This window comes from Candida parapsilosis, contig 006372, assembly GCF_000182765.1.
Source record: "Candida parapsilosis strain CDC317 annotated contig 006372".
NCBI lineage: Eukaryota > Fungi > Ascomycota > Pichiomycetes > Serinales > Debaryomycetaceae > Lodderomyces > Lodderomyces parapsilosis.
This window is the reverse complement of record NW_023503283.1, coordinates 750,078-767,910: the sequence shown is the minus strand read 5'-3', so window position 1 is coordinate 767,910 and position 17,833 is coordinate 750,078. Positions and strand designations below refer to the sequence as shown.

The following is a 17,833-nucleotide window of genomic DNA, read 5'->3' as shown; positions in this document are numbered from 1 at the left end:
TCTCTTATTGTAGCTACTGGAAGTGAGGTGGTTAGTAAACTGTGTAACTTTTCTCGTGAGCAGTCGCAGTAGAGGAAATAATTTTACTAGAAAGCCAAAAGGAAAGCAGGAGTCTCCATGTTATGAACACAACATTGCTCCAGCTTCTAACAAGCCTAATATTTGCAACAAACGCCCACAATCAAAGCCCCTAAAACGCGAAAAGTTTCAAACGAGGCTAGCTTGGAACTTTGAGTCATCATGCATCTTGAAAATAGATAACAAGTTTCGCTGGCACATGAAATGGAAGAGAGAACACAATCATAACCATCTTTCGCAACTTTCGCGTTGCGTGTAGGAAGGGATCGACCAAACCATGCAATAATACTCACACTAAGCCTCGTGCCGATAAACGTAGTATCCTTTGGTTTAGCAACAATCCAAATAATATCGAGAGGAATTCATAACCTTCTCACCCATCATCTGATTCTCCCTCAACCCCAGTATAGGAATTTTTCATGGTTATATATAGCTTGATCACGCTTTGAAAAAGCGAAAACGCGAGAATTGACCAAGAAGATGGTGCCATTGTGGTCACATGGGTTAGATACCCACTACTTTTCATAAATTGTCAATGTTTGGCAGTTACGAGCACTGACGAGAATGCGTGTGCGCGCGCGGAAATTAGCGGTGTTTATGCATGGCGAGAGATTTCTTCATAACCATTCTCAAGAAGAGAAAAATTACCAAACTAGGAAGAGGAGGCAAACTTAGGATGTGAAAATGATGGAGTCTATTTTAGGAACTGGTTTGTTACATAGATGGTTAGGAGAAGGAAAGGGAGCTTCAAAATGCCTTCACTTGAAGAAATTCCAGAGAGTTGTAAAATATTATACAGCAACTGTTTTCGAATTTTCAGCTACAAAACCGAACCTTCGAGAACCCAATTTTAGAGTGCGTTGTGAGAGTATATGTTTTTATTTTCGGTTTTTTCAACTGCAAGGAAGGGTTTTCAATTTAGGGTATGGTGGAACTTTCAAATCGCCGCTCTTTGAAGTTCTCTTGGGCTTTGTATGATATTTGAAAATATAAAAAAAAACGTTTTTTGTTTAAAAAAAATCTTCTTACCGCATTCGTCTAATTTTTTTTAAATTTGGCTAAAGGCGGAAAAAAGCTTCTACAGATCACATTTTTGTGTAAAATTACCCTGCGTTAGGTATGTTTATGGGGGGAAATTCTCAACAGAAGTTTAAAATTTGTTTCACATGACAATGTTCTTTGTTCAAGAATGGTGGAGTTGTTCCCTATTTTGAAGAGAGCTTATATTGGTAATGAATACGACAGAATTGGTGAACTTACAATATACAATAGGCATGATGTTTTTTTGAAATGCCTCCTGAATGTTATCCATGGGTTGTGAATAGCTCTTTTTTCTCCAGCCACTCCACTGGCACGTTTTCTCGTTAATGAATTTGTATGATAGGACTACCCTCTGCCATTAGTGAAGAGAGACCCTGCATAGGAAGATTCCTCGGTTCAATTTCAATGTTTTTAGGTACAGGATTAATACCATAACATAAACTAAATTGAAGCGCACAAGCGGTTAATATTTACCCTGCTGCATCGGGCTTAAGGGCAACAGTTAGGACAGGGTGCGCGAACCTGAAATTCGTCAAAAATAGGCGAGCAACAACATACTTACACAAAAATGACGGGGGTGTTGACGCGAGAATCTATTGAGAAAAATATAGGAAGGGAAAGGAAATGAAAGTTGCTAGAAATTTCAGAAGAGTTCAGTTTCGATTGAGAATGTGCACGCCTAAGAGCTTGGTGTCCTCCAAGGAATTTATGTATTGCTATTTGTTGTGAGTAATGCCATTCGAATTACGTACTTGGTGTCGTATTTTTTTCTGTCAAGCTTTGTCTTTTTTTTTTTTCTGTTCGCGCGACAATGCTGAACCCTTTCTCGAAAAGAAAATGGTTATGAGCATATATCAACTTCTCTTAGTCATTGCATTAACCCTCTAGCCACAACCCTTAACTGTCTACTACTCACGACAAACTGCATTTGCTTGTTTACGCGTTTGAAATGTATGCAAGAAGGAAAAACCGCGCACGTTAACTTCTTTGTTCCCCATCGTTCGACCGAGGCTTACAGAGCGAGGGATGAAGAAAGCCATTGAGAAGATTCCAATAGGTTATACCAGATGCAAGAAACTGCCTTGAGTTAGTAAGCTTCTAATACCTGTAGAGTGTATTAAAATTGGCTCTGTTTGTATATTATTATGGTCGGAGGTTTTCTTGGGGAGAACCGTTTTGTGTGGTGGAAATTTGTTATCACAAGCAAAATTCAACTTCTCGTCTAAAAATTGAAAATAGAAAAAAAAACGTTTCTTTATTTCGGTTAATACTTTCCGAAACACAAACAACTTCTGAAAGAACACAAGTAAACAAATATACACACTAGCCCAAAATAAAGAAAAAGACCAACCATTACCTATTGTTCATCCATTTGCTCTTTCTGAAAACAATTAGACGAGAGAAACAAGGTTAAAAGAGGAGTAGAACAAGTTTACAATAAAACTACAAGCCGCCTTTTATCAACACCTCTTTGTAGGGCGCGTTTTTGCAACAAGTTTGCACCTTGCGACGATGAGATGATGATATGCACTACAGAGTAAAGTAGGGTTTAATCCTTAATCTTTTAGGCCAAGGTGAAAACTCAAATTTGATTAGCTCGCGTATATGTGCACGTCTAATTTTCTTCGCAAACCCTCAGTGGGATATCAAACATGCATACATGGGATGTTTAACAACTCTTTTCGGAATGATGATCTCACCAATTTCAGGGCAATCACCACCACCTTGTTTCATAAGGAAATGATACACAGTATGAGGTTTTCACTATACAATTTCGTCTTCTATTAGTTATAGAAGCAACGTTCAATTTTGTGTCACTGCTCACACTCTTCAGAACGAAAAAAAAAAAAAAAAAATAAAATTACATTCAAAATTTCAACAAATAAGTATCATAGTCTAAATTCCCCCCTCCCACTACTAGAATTTTCACCAATTGAGTTATTCAATTGCTCCATAAACAAAACAACAAACAGAAAACAATTACAAATCAGTATCGCGAACAAAAACAAACAAACAAACAAACAAAACAAGCCAACGAGCATAAACAAAAGGCAAAACACAATATTAAAGACGATACACAATACTCGGCACACACACAAAGAGACCCTGCATTAGTGGAGCCGAAAGTTTTTAAGACCATGCGTTAAATCCTACAGCTCGTGCAGCACCCATTAGATTTTCCTCTGATGGATATCTATGGTTCTGCGTAAGGGCTGCCACACGTAGCTCCAATCTGCACCGACTGACATACTCAAAGGTTGTCAGCGATGGAGCCTCTCTCAACAAACTAGTCCAACAAAACAATAACACTGGAATAAGCTCGAACCAGATCACTGGCTTCTTGAATATGCCCTAGAAACAGCAACCATTGAGACGATATTTTATTCTTTTAACTTTCGTCGGAATGTCAAACGTCCATGGAGGATGTGTAACCTTTCCTATTTTGAAAATTGCCTATTTGGTATCCTAAAGGGCCTATTCCAGAGATGTGGAAATTCTGGAATCGATCATGCCATTCATTTGAATTTGTGTTTGTTTACTTGAAGACGCTCGATGGGTTATATTTATTAAACTCAAAGAAATTCAGAACTTTTAACAATATTAACCGCAATTTACGAAGGTGAAAAACGCCCTTTTTTGGATTTCATGGCACTTTATTGTTTCTTCGTTGTAGGGTTATTGTATCTATTACCTCGAATTATGAACATTTATTATCAAAAAGGCGGCACTGCTATCGTATTCACACTCAGCCGATGAAGAATATATAAAGGGATGAAGAATTCACCAATTTTTTTCAAATTAGAATAGTTTCTCAATATCATCAAAAAGGCAGATTTCCAAACTACCAATGAAGTTATCCACAGCCAGCTTAGTGTCACTCGCTGCCCTCGTGGGCTCTTCCGAAGCCACATGGGCTTTATTCGAAGATTTGTTCAAAGATTGTGCTCCAAAACACGTGAAGCCAATCTGTAAAATTAAGGACATCTTTTGTGATACCGATGACTCAAACGAATCATCAGTTAGTGCCCGTGATGGTGGATCTGTCAACTTCAAAGCCGCTTTCGTTGTTTCTGGTGCTGAGAGAAATGATGATGGTACTTACAACGTTGTTGCTAATTACGAAGCTGATCAATCTGATCAATTGCATCAGTACTTTGGTGGAGACATTGACCTGTTGTCACTTACTGGTACCGGTTGTGATGATGTTCATCTTTATGGAAAAAGTGCTTCCGATTCCGTTGAAAACGCTTTCAAATGGTCTACTAAATTCCAATGTAAACCAAAAATCAAGAATGGGAAATGTTGTCTTCCAGATGGGTTCTCAGTCGGTTATGATTTCTCAGAATCTGGATCATCTTGGGATGCTTTGAAGTCAGTCTTTGGCCTGAAATCATGTCTGTATGGCATAAATACCCAATGGAGCTTTGTTAAATCTTTTGATCCATATGCTTTGCTCAATAAGGAATTGTCATTGTTTAAGAGAGATGAAGTTGTTGAAGGTGTTGACGGTTCCACTACCTTTGACAAGAGAACTTTAGGATTCTTGCTCGATTTGTTAGGGAAATGTACCACTAAGAAGAAAATTATTAAGCAGTTCTGTTGGGATTGTGAGTGTCCATCTACATCTAGTAGCTCAACTGTGCCACCAAGCACTTCGTCGACTCCACCAACTGAATCATCAACTCCACCAACTGAGTCCTCAACTCCACCAACTGAATCATCAACTCCACCAACTGAGTCCTCAACTCCGCCAACTGAATCATCAACTCCACCAACCGAGTCCTCAACTCCACCAACTGAGTCCTCAACTCCACCAACTGAATCATCAACTCCACCAACCGAGTCCTCAACTCCACCAACTGAATCATCAACTCCACCAACTGAGTCCTCAACTCCACCAACTGAATCATCAACTCCACCAACCGAGTCCTCAACTCCACCAACTGAGTCCTCAACTCCACCAACTGAGTCCTCAACTCCACCAACTGAATCATCAACTCCACCAACCGAGTCCTCAACTCCACCAACTGAGTCCTCAACTCCACCAACTGAGTCCTCAACTCCACCAACTGAATCATCAACCACACCAACTGAATCTTCTGGTAAGCCATCTGAATCATCAACCACACCAACTGAATCTTCTGGTAAGCCATCTGAATCATCAACCACACCAACTGAATCTTCTGTTAAGCCATCTGAATCATCAACCACACCAACTGAATCTTCTGGTAAGCCATCTGAATCATCAACCACACCAACTGAATCTTCTGTTAAGCCATCAGAATCTTCAGGCAAAACAACTACTGAATCATCAACTGAATCTTCTGGTAAGCCATCTGAATCATCAACTGAATCTTCTGGTAAGCCATCTGAATCATCAACTCCTTCGGGACCAACAGATACTGTCACCACACACTCAACAACTGTTGTCACAATCACTTCTTGTTCTGAAGACAAATGTGAGACTTCAACTGCCACCACTGGAGTCACTGTTATCACCGAAGGTACTACAATCTATACCACCTACTGTCCATTGACTGAAGAAGAAACCACTTCAACTGTACCAACTTCAAAGCAGACGCCAATTCCAGAAACTACCTCAACTACTGCAGAAACCACTGTGCCAACTAAAGGTGGTGAATCAGAAACCGAAAATGTTCCAAGTACTTTGACTACTACTACTGCTGCTCCTTCTTCGTCTGCACCAACTGGTGAAGGTGAAGCTTCGAAATCAGAAGGTGAGTCACAAACCACTGCTGCTCCTCCAGCTAGTGAAGGTGAAGCTCCAAAATCAGAAGGTGAATCCCAAACTACTGTTGCTCCAACCGGTGAAGCTCCAAAATCTGAAGGTGAATCTCAAACTACTGCTGCTCCAACCGGTGAAGCTCCAAAGTCTGAAGGTGAATCTCAAACTACTGCTGCTCCAACCGGTGAAGCTCCAAAGTCTGAAGGTGAATCTCAAACTATTGCTGCTCCTTCTTCAGCAGCACCAGAAGGTGAAGCTCCAAAGCCTGAAGGTGAATCTCAAACTACTGCTGCTCCAACCGGTGAAGCTCCAAAGTCTGAAGGTGAATCTCAAACTACTGCTGCTCCAACCGGTGAAGCTCCAAAGTCTGAAGGTGAATCTCAAACTGTTGCTGCTGAATCATCATCTGTCCCAGAAGTTTCCCAAGTTCCTTCCGAAAGTGCCAATGAAACTACTGCTGCTGTATCAACATATGAAGGTGCTGGTGCTAGAAACTCGGTAGGATTACTTTTGGTGGGTGCTGCTGCCTTGTTGCTTTAAGCATGACTATACACTGACCTTGTTACTTTTCCCCTTTTACAAATGATACCCTTTTCGAACAAAAAAGAATACCACCATCTAGACGATGGAGTTGCTACTTAGTCAACTACATTTTATCTTAAAATAATCTTACTTCTTCGGTTAATAGCTTAGTTACATTTTCGGTTAATAGCTTGAATTTACATTCGGTTTAATTTCTTGGTTTTTGTTGTTTGGTTTAAAATACTGCTATAATCAGTCACTTTGGTTTCTTTATTCTTATCATGAGTTGGTCCAATCTTCTATGATGAACTTGTACTATCAATCTTCTATTGGTGAGAAATTTCTCTGCAATCAAATTTTCTAAATTATTTGCAACCAAATTCGTTCTCACAAATTGTTTAGTACATCGACACCAAATTGAAGCCATCCTTTAGTCAAAGCTTCTTTGAAATACATTTAAAAAGGTGAAGTGGGTCTGTTGAACCTCTACTATCAATTGAATTGCTTAATATTCAACTAGAAAGCAACAGCCACTAAATGAGTTTTGAATGCTCAAACCCCTCAATCGAATCTAGAGAGTCAACAACAACTGATAGAGTAGAATCAATCCCGGTTTTAGAAGATAGCTTATCCCTTAAAGAAAACAGAAACTCGATGTACTCAGCAAAATGGGGTAGCAAGTCGGGCTCATCATCAACAACAGCATCTTCTTCTTCGTCATCTTCATCATCACCAGTAAGTGTTAAATCCAACTCCAAGGTTAGAAAAGTGACTGTTTCGGCTAAGCCATTGGAAACTCAAAGAAGCTTTATCAGGGGACGTCCTTCTGCATGCGTGTTTGTGGCCAGCTTACGATCCAATATGTTGGATGATGAGCTATGTGTTTCAGTTAATAATCATTTCAAACAATGGGGTCAATTATCTACAGTCAAGGTCTTGAGAGATACCAGTAACCGTCCATATGCATTTGTTCAGTATTTGAATGAGAAGGATTCCAAACTTGCAATACAAAAGGGCCACAATTCAATTTTAGATGGCCGCAGTATTAGATGCGAAGCTGCAAAAGTGAATAGAACAATATTCATTACTTCACCGCTCAGTTTGTCAGTTGTTGCTGTTGAAACTAAGTTATCAAAGTTTGGGGAGATTGAAGAATTGATACCAAGTAATACAGCAGGCCAATGCTATAAAGATGCACCAAATCTTCGTGGCTACAAAAACTGGTATTGCAAATATGTTTATCGCGATGACGCAATAAAAGCTTATGCTAATCTTACCGAAGAAGGTGCTTATGAAGTAGAATGGGCACAAAACGTCGATAAGTCAAAGACGGTTAGCTTCAAAGAAGATACTGGGCTTAGCACAAAAGTTGTCAACAAACCTAGGTTCGACAAGTTTTCCATTTTTATTGGCCAATTAAGTGCCAAAATTACCGAGGCTGAACTTAGAGAAAGATTTCAACGACATGGCGCAATTACAAGCCTTCACCTTATCAAGAAACGAGAGAATGTTTTCGCATTCATCACTTTCAAAGATGAATCAAGTGCTGCTAGCTCTGTGGAAGTAGAGAATCATGCAATGCTTAGTGGTAAAACCATGCATGTTCAGTATAGGGAGGTGCAAAGTTCATGGAGAGATCCACGTGGCGCTCGTGTTCCGCTTGCACCACCTCCACTCCATGTGGGTAAAAGAGAGTCTAATCAACCTCGGGAAAATTTCTACGCTTCTTCCTCGAAACCCAAATTCAATGGCCGTGCTTCAAATGTTCACAATAGGGGGCAAACTAATTCCAAAATTGCAAGAGCTAGGAGTTGGAAGAATAATGAGGAACCACCGGTGAAAACTTCGTTTCGTCCATGGCAAGCATCCCAATTAGAGTTGAAGAGCGATAAAGGTGGAAATGTTGGGGAGCCCGCAACGCAGATGACACAGAGGACCGAGGTTCCCGCAAAAAAATTGGAGAAGAAAGAAGACTTGGAAAACACTGTTCCCAACAAGCCCAAAGAGAACATGTCCGTTCCAAACTATCCTGCACCTCCGAATTCCGCCTTCCCCTTATTTTATTATGTCCCCGCCGAAAATGTCAGCTATACACCTGGTGCCCTGCAAAATTCTTATTATAATGTTTACCCACCATATTATCACCTGGTACGTCCTCATTCACAATTTGAAAGAGGCACTATTAATGGTAGTGATGGCAGTTCCAGCGACTTTGCCCCTACTGTTCATCGTCCTCCTTCCTATGGAATGCCCAATTTTATCTATTACCCCAGTGAAGGGGATATCAAGGATAAACGGGTTCAGTAAGGTTGCAAGATGTGATTAATTGGCTATATAGAGGTTGTAGTGAGAGATGTATTCTATCTACTTTTTTTGTGATTTGCACTTGCCGCAAAGGACTTTTGGGAAAAAATCAAAAATACATAAAAAAAAGGAACAACTCCCTTTTGCTCAACATCGTATACCACTTCTCCATCATGAGTGTTTTCTCTGAATTGGCAGAGTGTTTGGAGTGTGACTTACTGAAAGAGTCGAAACCGACAATTTCTGAATCACAAAAAGAGTTATCGAGGAGAGTCGCCACTCCACAATCGTCAGCTCCACGAGGTGAAGGGCACAACAGCAGCAGTAGCCATGATAAGCTCGTCACCAGTCAAATTTTTGATTTAACAGCCATTGATCCTAAGATCAGTCAACTGAAACCATGGAAAACTGATGCGAAGTACTTTAATAAATGCATGATCGGCTCCTTGGCGTTGATGAAGATGACAACGCATGCTCAAAGTGGAGGTTCAATTGAAATTATGGGTATGTTGGTTGGCAAAATTGTCAATCGAACCATTGTTGTGATGGACACTTATCGATTACCAGTTGAAGGAACCGAAACTCGTGTGAATGCCCAAGGTGAAGCTTATGAGTATATGGTGCAATACTTAGAATTGAATCAAAAGATTAGCAGTGATAATAAACGAAGACAAGAAAACATTGTGGGGTGGTATCATTCGCATCCTGGTTATGGATGTTGGTTGAGTGGGATTGATGTGAGTACACAGGAGTTGAATCAAAATTTCCAGGATCCGTATTTGGCCATTGTTGTTGATCCTGTAAAAACTTTGAAACTGGGGAAAGTTGATATTGGAGCATTTAGAACGTTACCTGCTGGGGTTACTGAGGGAGGAGGAGGAGGAGGTAATGGTGGTACCAATGATGGTGCAACGAAGAGGGCCGCTTTACTGAATTTGCCGAAATCGAAACGACAAGAGTTTGGCAGTCATTCCGGTCGATATTACTCCTTAGATGTGGAAATCTTTGAGAATGAATATGATGGGGAGATGTTGAGGTTGATGAGGAAGAAGCAGGATTCGCTTGATTATGAAGGATGGATGAAGAAGTTGTCGGTTGACAAGACGGATTCAGTCAAGGCAGTTTATGAAGATGCTGGTCTTTCATCATTGCTGTATTTGGATAACTTTGAATTTGTGGAGGATAAAGAAACTAGTCAATTGAGAGAGATTATCAAGAAATTGGAGAGTTTGAAATTTGCACCGGGAGAGAATTCAACAAGTTTACTATTGAAGAAGATTATTGGTGCAAGCAACTCCGAGGTTGCAGCTCCTCGATCAAGAGGTGTTTCGAGAAGAAGACAAGTAGAATTTGAGGAAGAAGATGTGTTTGATGAAAGTGATTTGGAAAGAGTTGATACAGGAGAAGATAAATTAGAAGGAGAAACCGAGGAGGGCGAAGATTGGGATGACGATGAGGATGACGAATCAGGTAATGAGCATGACATTGGCGAGCAAGGTGTGAGTGAAGCAATACAAGAGAAGGAGAAAAGAGCAAAAGCGAAAACTACCGCCACCAAGAAGATTTGCGATGACGCCAGTTTGGAGCAATCTTCTTCCTCCTCAACACCACCATCATCATCTGCTGTTGCTGTAAATACACTGCCTTCTCGAATCAAAAGATCCATACGCAAGCAACTTCGTTCAAGAAAGGATGATTTGAGTGATTTGTTGTACGACCCAGCTTTGGCTGAAGGATCTCCTCACAAGCTGAAACGTAAACAAAGGTCACTTGTTCGACATCCTCACTCTGATGACTATCTTCGACAAATTGAGTTTTTAGAATTGCAAAGAAGACAACAGCGATGGGCATGCGAGAGGGCACCAGGAGGAGGGGGAGGCGTTGTTGGTGTCGTTGGTGTAGGTGGTGTTAGTGCTGTAGGTGGTGGCGGTTATGGAGGTCCTGAATATGCCAGATATTCTATGTCGACATCAATGACCATGAACATGCGAGAAAAGAATAAATTGGTTATTGAAGCATCGAGGGCAGTGGCGGCCAAGAATATTTGTGATTTGATAACTATGGAAGCTGAAGAGAAGATTAAGAATGGGGGTCGCTCTAATGAGTAAATGTGTAGTATGGGTAATTTGTAATGATTTGTCGAGGGCTCTTTTCTTTGTTTGTTGAAACGCGTAATAAAAGAAGCACCATCTCTTTTTCTTTGTGCTAACTTTTCACGTAGTAAAAGGTACAGGCGCAGAGAAGAAGAATGAGAAGCAGAAAAAAAGAAAAAAAAAAAAAAAAAAAGATTCATTTTCCATCACAAGAGAAGAACATACCAAACAAAATCATCATTCCAATACAACAGCAACCAGTCAAATTGACGATAAGAAAACATCTACACACAGTAATAACACATTCTGTATATCAACACGCACCAGCGGAATTATACTGTAACTGTACCCATCATTCATCGCATATTAAAAGTACCTCATTTCTTTCATTTTGGTGTGCGTGTGTGTTAACTTTAGTTTTACATTTTTTTTTTTTGCAATTTTTGGTTTAGGCTAGTAATATCAACTTCATATGTCAAACCAAAGAACAACTACTTCCACCACTATCACCACCGCCACAACAACATCACCTTTATCGAAAAGTAAATCTAGTACTCAATCCACTAATCCCGTATTGAGCAGGTACTTGACCACACCGATCACATTCACTCCAGCAAAACATCAAGAGAATTACTCATCAACATCACAACACTTACCTGCTTCGTACATAATCTTGTCTAAAAATACCGCGAGAGCCAGTGATAGTAAAGAAATGAAGCAAAATGGCAGTATCAATGGTTCTGCAGTATTACAAAGTGCCAGAAACAGTGGGAAAGGTGTAAATAGTGGAGTCAAGAGACCTAAATCATTAGCTGAGGCGGTTGCATCATATAGTGGGAACAAATATGATGGACCAAGGGAGAGGAAAAGAAAGAGGAAATTGGCAGAGATGGAGAATAGAGAGAAGGAGAAGGAGGAGAAGCGGATGGAGAGGTTGAAGGTTGAAACTGATGACAGTGATGATGAAGGACAAGAATATGGAGTGGATGAGGTGGAGTATGACGATGGGGACCTCTATCCCTCCGACCAACCGCAAGTCAAGAAATCAAAGGGATTGTGGGGATCACTCAAATCACTTTTTGGTGGTGTTTCCAATGGTGAGGAAGAAGAAGATGTTGGTGAGGTGTTTGTTGAAGGAGAGGGAGAAGTAGAACAGGAAAGGGAGAGCAACTCGAAAAAGTTTAATTTTTTGCAAAGAGAAGGAGGCTATGAAGAAGGTGGATCGCCGTTATCATCATCATCATCAGCTGATGAGATTTATGATGAAAATTCTCCATTCACTGGATTCAGCGAGCCAGAAAAGAGCGAAACTGGAGAGGAAGAAGAAGGAGAAGAGGGGGAGGAGGAAGAAGAGGAAGATCCGGACTTTGAAGATGTTGAAGTGACTGAAGTCGGTGATAGCACTGACGAGAGTGATGAGGAGGGAGATGTAAGTTATAACGAGAATGAGATTGAAGCAAGTCATTCTTCTACCGAGAGCACACCATCATTGGAGAGCGATGCAGGCGATGGTGAGTATGTGGATGAAGATAAAGATGTGGACAAATTGAGACACGATTTGAAAATTGATCAACTTGTTAATGGGCAAGGGAGAGTGCATACAATTACAAGGCGAGTTGAAAAGAGAGAGGAGAAGCCAAAAGAGCTAGTCAATGGTCAAGATGGTGTGAATTTCGTCAAGTCTAGTTCAACTCCACCTACATCACCAGAAGATAGTGACGAACAAAAGAGTAGTAAATTTCAAAACCAATACTATGCATTTAATGAATTACCATCTGATTGTGGATCCAATGGATCAACAAGAATTTACAAAAACTGGCGTGAGTTAACCAATGCCAAACCACCAGTGGGATTATTAAACCATGGAGTTACATGTTATATGAATTCAGCCATACAAACATTGATTCATATTCCTGCTTTCCAACATTATCTAAATGATATCAATCAAGGTAAAGTTGCCAATTTGAAACCGCGATCAATCAGTCACATATTGGCTGATCTATCTAGGAGAATGTGGAATCCAAACAAACCCACCGCCAAATATATCAATCCCAAACGAATAATTCAACGATTAGATGATATCAATTGTATGATGAGTGAGTGGCAACAAGAGGATAGTCATGAGTACTATATGAGTTTAATGTCCCGATTACAAGAGGATAGTGTACCAAAAGGACATAAATTGAATGAATCGATAATTTATGATATTTTTGGGGGATTACTACATCAAAGGATTGATTGTCAACAATGTCACAATATTTCTTCTACAAGACAAGAGTTTTATGATTTATCGTTGGGATTAAACAAGAAGAAGTATCAAAATAGTTGTCGATTTACAATTGAAAAATCAATTAATGAATTTTTCAGTAATGAAGTTATTCGAAAAAATGATCAAGATTCCAAACTGGGGTATTTTTGTGATAAATGCCAGGCTTTCACCCAAGCCAACAAGATTTCATCCATTTTAACGGCACCGGAAACATTGACTATTCATTTAAAAAGATTTAAATTTGATGGGAACTCACTGAGTAAAGTGAAGCAGGGAATAAGTTACTCAAAATACCTTGATTTGACTAAATACATGGATAGGGAAACAACTGAACATAGTAGTGGTTGTGGTGATGATGGTACTACTCCAGTTAAATATCAATTGATTGCTGTGATTGTTCATGAAGGTAGATCAATCTCAAGTGGTCATTACATTTGTCATGTGTTACAACCTGACGGAGTGAGTTGGAGTACTTATGATGACGAATATATCAATCGTATTGATGAGAGAAAGGCATTACTGGATGCAAATGCCTATGTGTTGGTGTATACGAAGCTAACTCCGAAAGAAAAAAAAAAAAAACAAGGGATAGAATAGAGTAGGATAGAGGGTGAAGATGAGAGGTAGGGTAATAATAGATATAAAAAGACTACATTAATTGTAGAAAAGAATGTATTGCCTTCTAGGGGTAAAATAAAAGCTCTATGACTTAGATTGTTGGATTCAAGAGTCGTTTCCAATAGCAATTTAACATTTTGTGTATATTTCTGTCTCTTTTGTAGATAAGATAAGAAGATTATTTTTACTGTCTGAGATTGTAATGAAATGTATTGTATTGTATTTGTGTCTGACATTCTTTGATGTCGTACTATTGCACATTGCGACACTTGAGCTAGGCAAATCACACCGTATTAGTATCATGCTATAAACCCTCGGAGTTGATTACCAAAATGGAAAGTGTCGGAGTATGACGGAATATTAACAGAACATATAAATTACAATTGAGACACACACTTACTCACATTACGTTTACGTGACCCTTAGGTTCAATCAATGCACACAAAGTTTTAAAAACGGAGGAGAAAAGTTTTAGGTTGGGAGGGAATAGAAACCCAACCGGTTTTCCGTCATGGTAGATATTCTACTAGTGTTGGTGCTTAGGAATATGCGTGAGTGTGAGTTAGTGTGAGTTAGTGTGAGTTAGTGTGAGTCAGTGTGAGTGTGAGTGAGTGCGTGGCGACTATATATCCAAGCCTTTAGACCGAAGACCGAGAAGAATCTTTGATCAAGAGCAAATAGGAGTATGTGACCATATATATATATATGAATAGGGTTTTTGATTGTGTAAGTTCTTATGTGTGTCTGTGTCTGAGCTTGTCTGTCTGTGCGTGATTTTTAATTTTTAGTGTATTTAAAGAATTATACAACGTTGTATGATATTCTTTTTCTAAAGAACAGTGGAGTAGTAAGTAATAGTAGCAGTAGTGGTACAAACAGACAGACAGACAAACAAGACAGACAAACAGACAAACAAGACAGACAAACAGACAAACAAGACAGACAAACAGACAAACAGACAGACATTCTGTTTACCTCTTCATTCATGAATATTATTAGGTTACAAATGTAGCTCTTCATTCTTTTTGCTTGTTTGTGTTTATTTCATCTCTAACCTCATTTAATTAATGGCGTCATTCTCAATACAAAACTTGAATAATATGGGGAGGAAGGGGGGAAGGGGGAGAGAACAGCACAAATCAAATACCATAGACGAAAGATAACAAGAAATAAGAAGAAGAGGAGGAGGAGGAGGAGGAGGAATTAGTATTTTCTATCTACAACTGATATAGATTATATTAGGTTACAACAACAACTAATACAGCAGTAGTACTACAGTTTGATGAGTCTATACCCTTTTGATTCTGTTGTAGTAATAGGTTGGGCATTCTTTGTGTCTGCATTACACTTACACTATTTTTATTAGGGTTACAATAAATATACTACAGTAGAGTATACTACAGTATAGTATAGTACAAGTCATACATACACTACACTCTGTTTTATAATTTTAAGGAAATATACAAATACTCTTCCATAAAAAACCACACTTTTTCCTTCCTTTTTTTACATATTATCACCACCACTACTCAGCTTTACTCAAGACAATATTAGTATTCAAATATAGTTGGAAGACTTTGGCTAGGAGGTAGAGAGCAGTTACTACCACACTGGCACACAACAGCAAAACACTCTCAGTGGTTTGCTCTTTATCATCATCATCCACTTCTGCCCACACCCACACCCACACATACACATACTCCCCCAACACACACAGAAAGCAACTCGTACCTTCTCGCTTCCACCCCCTACCCCTTCCACCCCTACCCACTGGTTACGTTATTATTTTCAGTTCTACACACGCGATGGGATTAAAGTATACCAACTACTTTGACAATTCCCAATACACTTGCCCCGATACCCACATTTTTACCTGTAAAGGATGCTCAAGTCACCTTTGTCTTTCCAATTTGGTGTTGTCTGATAATTTTAATGGTTCCAGTGGTCCGGCATTGTTGGTTGAACAGTTGATTAATGTTGACATTAGTCCCATAACTGAAGATACATCAATGCGCACTGGGTTGTACAAGATTAACAAGGTTAAATGCCAACAATGTAAAAAGACTGTTGGCTGGAGATATAAGAAGAGTTATAGTTATAGTGAAAGCTACAAGGAAGGCAAGTTTGTTATTGAAAAGAGTTATATAAATATGTCTAAATGAAGAAACATAATAGGAAAAAGGGGCTCTTTATGTAGGGAACCATTAGGTTTACTCTTTTGCAACATTTATCTAATCGCATTACTGATCTCTTCTCCGCTACACAACCCGGTCTACATCCTCCATAGAACATTCCCACAATTAAGCTATTCCAAAAGTGTGCTTTATATTTAATCTATTTACAATACTTTTCATTCACTTCACCACTTGTACCATGGTCTCACTTTAATATTCAATGGTTCATTATTCAAATACATTTTTGGTTTACTCTTTGCCTCAGCTTGTTGCTTTTCCCACGCCAATCGTTGTTTAGTTTGACCTGTTTTCAAAACACATTTCAAATGAATATACCGATGATGGATAACACCATGTCTTCCTCTTCCTTTAATATCCAATCTTTTCCTCCATTCACCATCACTACCTGTCCATAACCGGGCAATATACATTGAATCTTCATCATACCCCAATTCTTGCAGTGTAGCCAAACCTCTCTTTAGCAACTTTTCCAATTCAGTAGCCATCTTTTTTGGGTTGAAATGTAATTGATTAATGGCAGTTTTTAAATCGTACCCACGTACAAAACGATTCACCACCGTTGCTTTTTTCATTGATGATTTTATCCGATATGACGAAAGATAGATCGATGGTTCAAGAATTTCAATTTCTTGGGGAGTTAAATGAAACTTGTACGATTTGCCCTCATGAGTAACAATTTGATCATTTTTGAAAAATCCGTGATCAGATACTGATTGATTAAATAATTGAATTTTTAAAGGATGAACTAAATCTTCCAATTTAGGCTGTTGTTTGTGCTTCTTTTGTTGTGATTGTTGTTGTTGTTTATAATACTCAATCAATTGTTCATCGTTTTGGGGAGTTATTGAGCTGATATCAACCTCACCATCTTCGTTTCTAGCTATTTCACTAGCTGTTTTTTTACCTGCATCTTGTTCCTTTGCCTTGTCCATCTCTTCAATAGGATTAGTGGTTAATTTACCAAATGGAGATGATGAAGAACTGTTGAAACGAAGTTGGGCCACGCTGAGTAATGATACAGTGGCTCTTGTTCGGGGTATGCTTAGCCTCAAGAGAGGTGTCCTCGTTAGTACTGACCACCTGTTCATTGTGCAGAAAGGGACTGATACAAGGTTCAGGTCTAGGATTCTGAAAATTTTTATGCAAACAATTTTTTTTTTTTTCATTTCATTGGATTTTGTCGTTGATGGTTGAAAGAAGACAATTTATTGTGACCACATAGCTTAAATAGAACGTACTTTTTAAAGAGTAAGAGCATATGATATGTGACTACGATTATTCTCCTCCATTTAACAATAACCACAGACTTTTATATAAATAAACATGAAGATATACCTGATCACTTAATCAAAAAGTACAAAGTTCACCCATTCATCCTGTCTTTACAACACCATCTTACTTCCCCTCTCTCCAAAACCTACTTCAGGTTAATCATCATACCCCTTTAAACCTGATTCTCTAGGCCTATTAGGTAATGGATAAACCATAGGAATAGGTTCGTGATCAGAATATAAATACTTCCTTCTCAATGGCGTAGCTAATAATAGCACCGGAGCAGCAGCACCTAATGAAACAGCTAGGAAAAGTGCTGGGTTAACGTGTGCATGATATCTGAGCCACTAAAAAGTTGATGAAGTTAGTATTGTTCAGAACGTGTGGAGGGAAGTCGCTGTGAAGGGGAGGGGGGATGCTCTTGACTGATGCAAACGTCAACAGAACACGACTGAATTGTTGCATGTTAGGTCTCATTGATCCTAAATTGACTCACGAAGTTTCGACTTTGCTGGATCTAACCGACCAAAGTTGATACTTGCATATCTTTTCCAGGTCCCATCACACTATTCTCTCTCTTTCTCCCCACGCATTGGCAATATCAATCACTTATCACATACTCTTACTGGTTGTTTAAAATATACTGGTTTATCACCCCAGACTTTTTCTGACATTCTTGTGTTGTAAAGGAAAA

General features: G+C 39.2%; 7 protein-coding genes across 7 annotated transcripts; 5 read left to right on the top strand and 2 right to left on the bottom strand. All coding sequences in view use genetic code 12, as the record gives it.

Annotated features, from left to right (window-relative positions):
* Positions 1-3,967: 3,967 nt before the first annotated feature.
* On the top strand, positions 3,968-6,406 carry CPAR2_403510 (uncharacterized protein; the record flags this gene model as incomplete). The annotated part of the gene is made up of 1 exon (XM_036811254.1): positions 3,968-6,406. The coding sequence occupies one exon, from the start codon at positions 3,968-3,970 to the stop codon at positions 6,404-6,406; it is 2,439 nt and encodes an 812-aa protein (XP_036667710.1).
* Positions 6,407-6,925: 519 nt separating this feature from the next.
* CPAR2_403500 (uncharacterized protein) lies at positions 6,926-8,695 on the top strand (the record flags this gene model as incomplete). The annotated part of the gene is made up of 1 exon (XM_036811253.1): positions 6,926-8,695. The coding sequence occupies one exon, from the start codon at positions 6,926-6,928 to the stop codon at positions 8,693-8,695; it is 1,770 nt and encodes a 589-aa protein (XP_036667709.1).
* A 170-nt stretch (positions 8,696-8,865) lies between these two features.
* On the top strand, positions 8,866-10,800 carry JAB1 (COP9 signalosome catalytic subunit; the record flags this gene model as incomplete). The annotated part of the gene is made up of 1 exon (XM_036811252.1): positions 8,866-10,800. One exon carries the CDS (start codon positions 8,866-8,868, stop codon positions 10,798-10,800), a length of 1,935 nt encoding a protein of 644 aa, XP_036667708.1.
* Positions 10,801-11,257: 457 nt separating this feature from the next.
* On the top strand, positions 11,258-13,651 carry DOT4 (ubiquitin-specific protease; the record flags this gene model as incomplete). The annotated part of the gene is made up of 1 exon (XM_036811251.1): positions 11,258-13,651. The coding sequence occupies one exon, from the start codon at positions 11,258-11,260 to the stop codon at positions 13,649-13,651; it is 2,394 nt and encodes a 797-aa protein (XP_036667707.1).
* Positions 13,652-15,477: 1,826 nt separating this feature from the next.
* On the top strand, positions 15,478-15,834 carry MOH1 (Moh1p; the record flags this gene model as incomplete). The annotated part of the gene is made up of 1 exon (XM_036811250.1): positions 15,478-15,834. The coding sequence occupies one exon, from the start codon at positions 15,478-15,480 to the stop codon at positions 15,832-15,834; it is 357 nt and encodes a 118-aa protein (XP_036667706.1).
* Positions 15,835-16,031: 197 nt separating this feature from the next.
* Positions 16,032-16,955, bottom strand: CPAR2_403460 (mitochondrial 54S ribosomal protein uL22m; the record flags this gene model as incomplete). The annotated part of the gene is made up of 1 exon (XM_036811249.1): positions 16,032-16,955. The coding sequence occupies one exon, from the start codon at positions 16,953-16,955 to the stop codon at positions 16,032-16,034; it is 924 nt and encodes a 307-aa protein (XP_036667705.1).
* A 339-nt stretch (positions 16,956-17,294) lies between these two features.
* Positions 17,295-17,813, bottom strand: CPAR2_403450 (uncharacterized protein; the record flags this gene model as incomplete). The annotated part of the gene is made up of 2 exons (XM_036811248.1): positions 17,295-17,486; positions 17,760-17,813. 2 exons carry the CDS (start codon positions 17,811-17,813, stop codon positions 17,295-17,297), a joined length of 246 nt encoding a protein of 81 aa, XP_036667704.1.
* Positions 17,814-17,833: the final 20 nt, after the last annotated feature.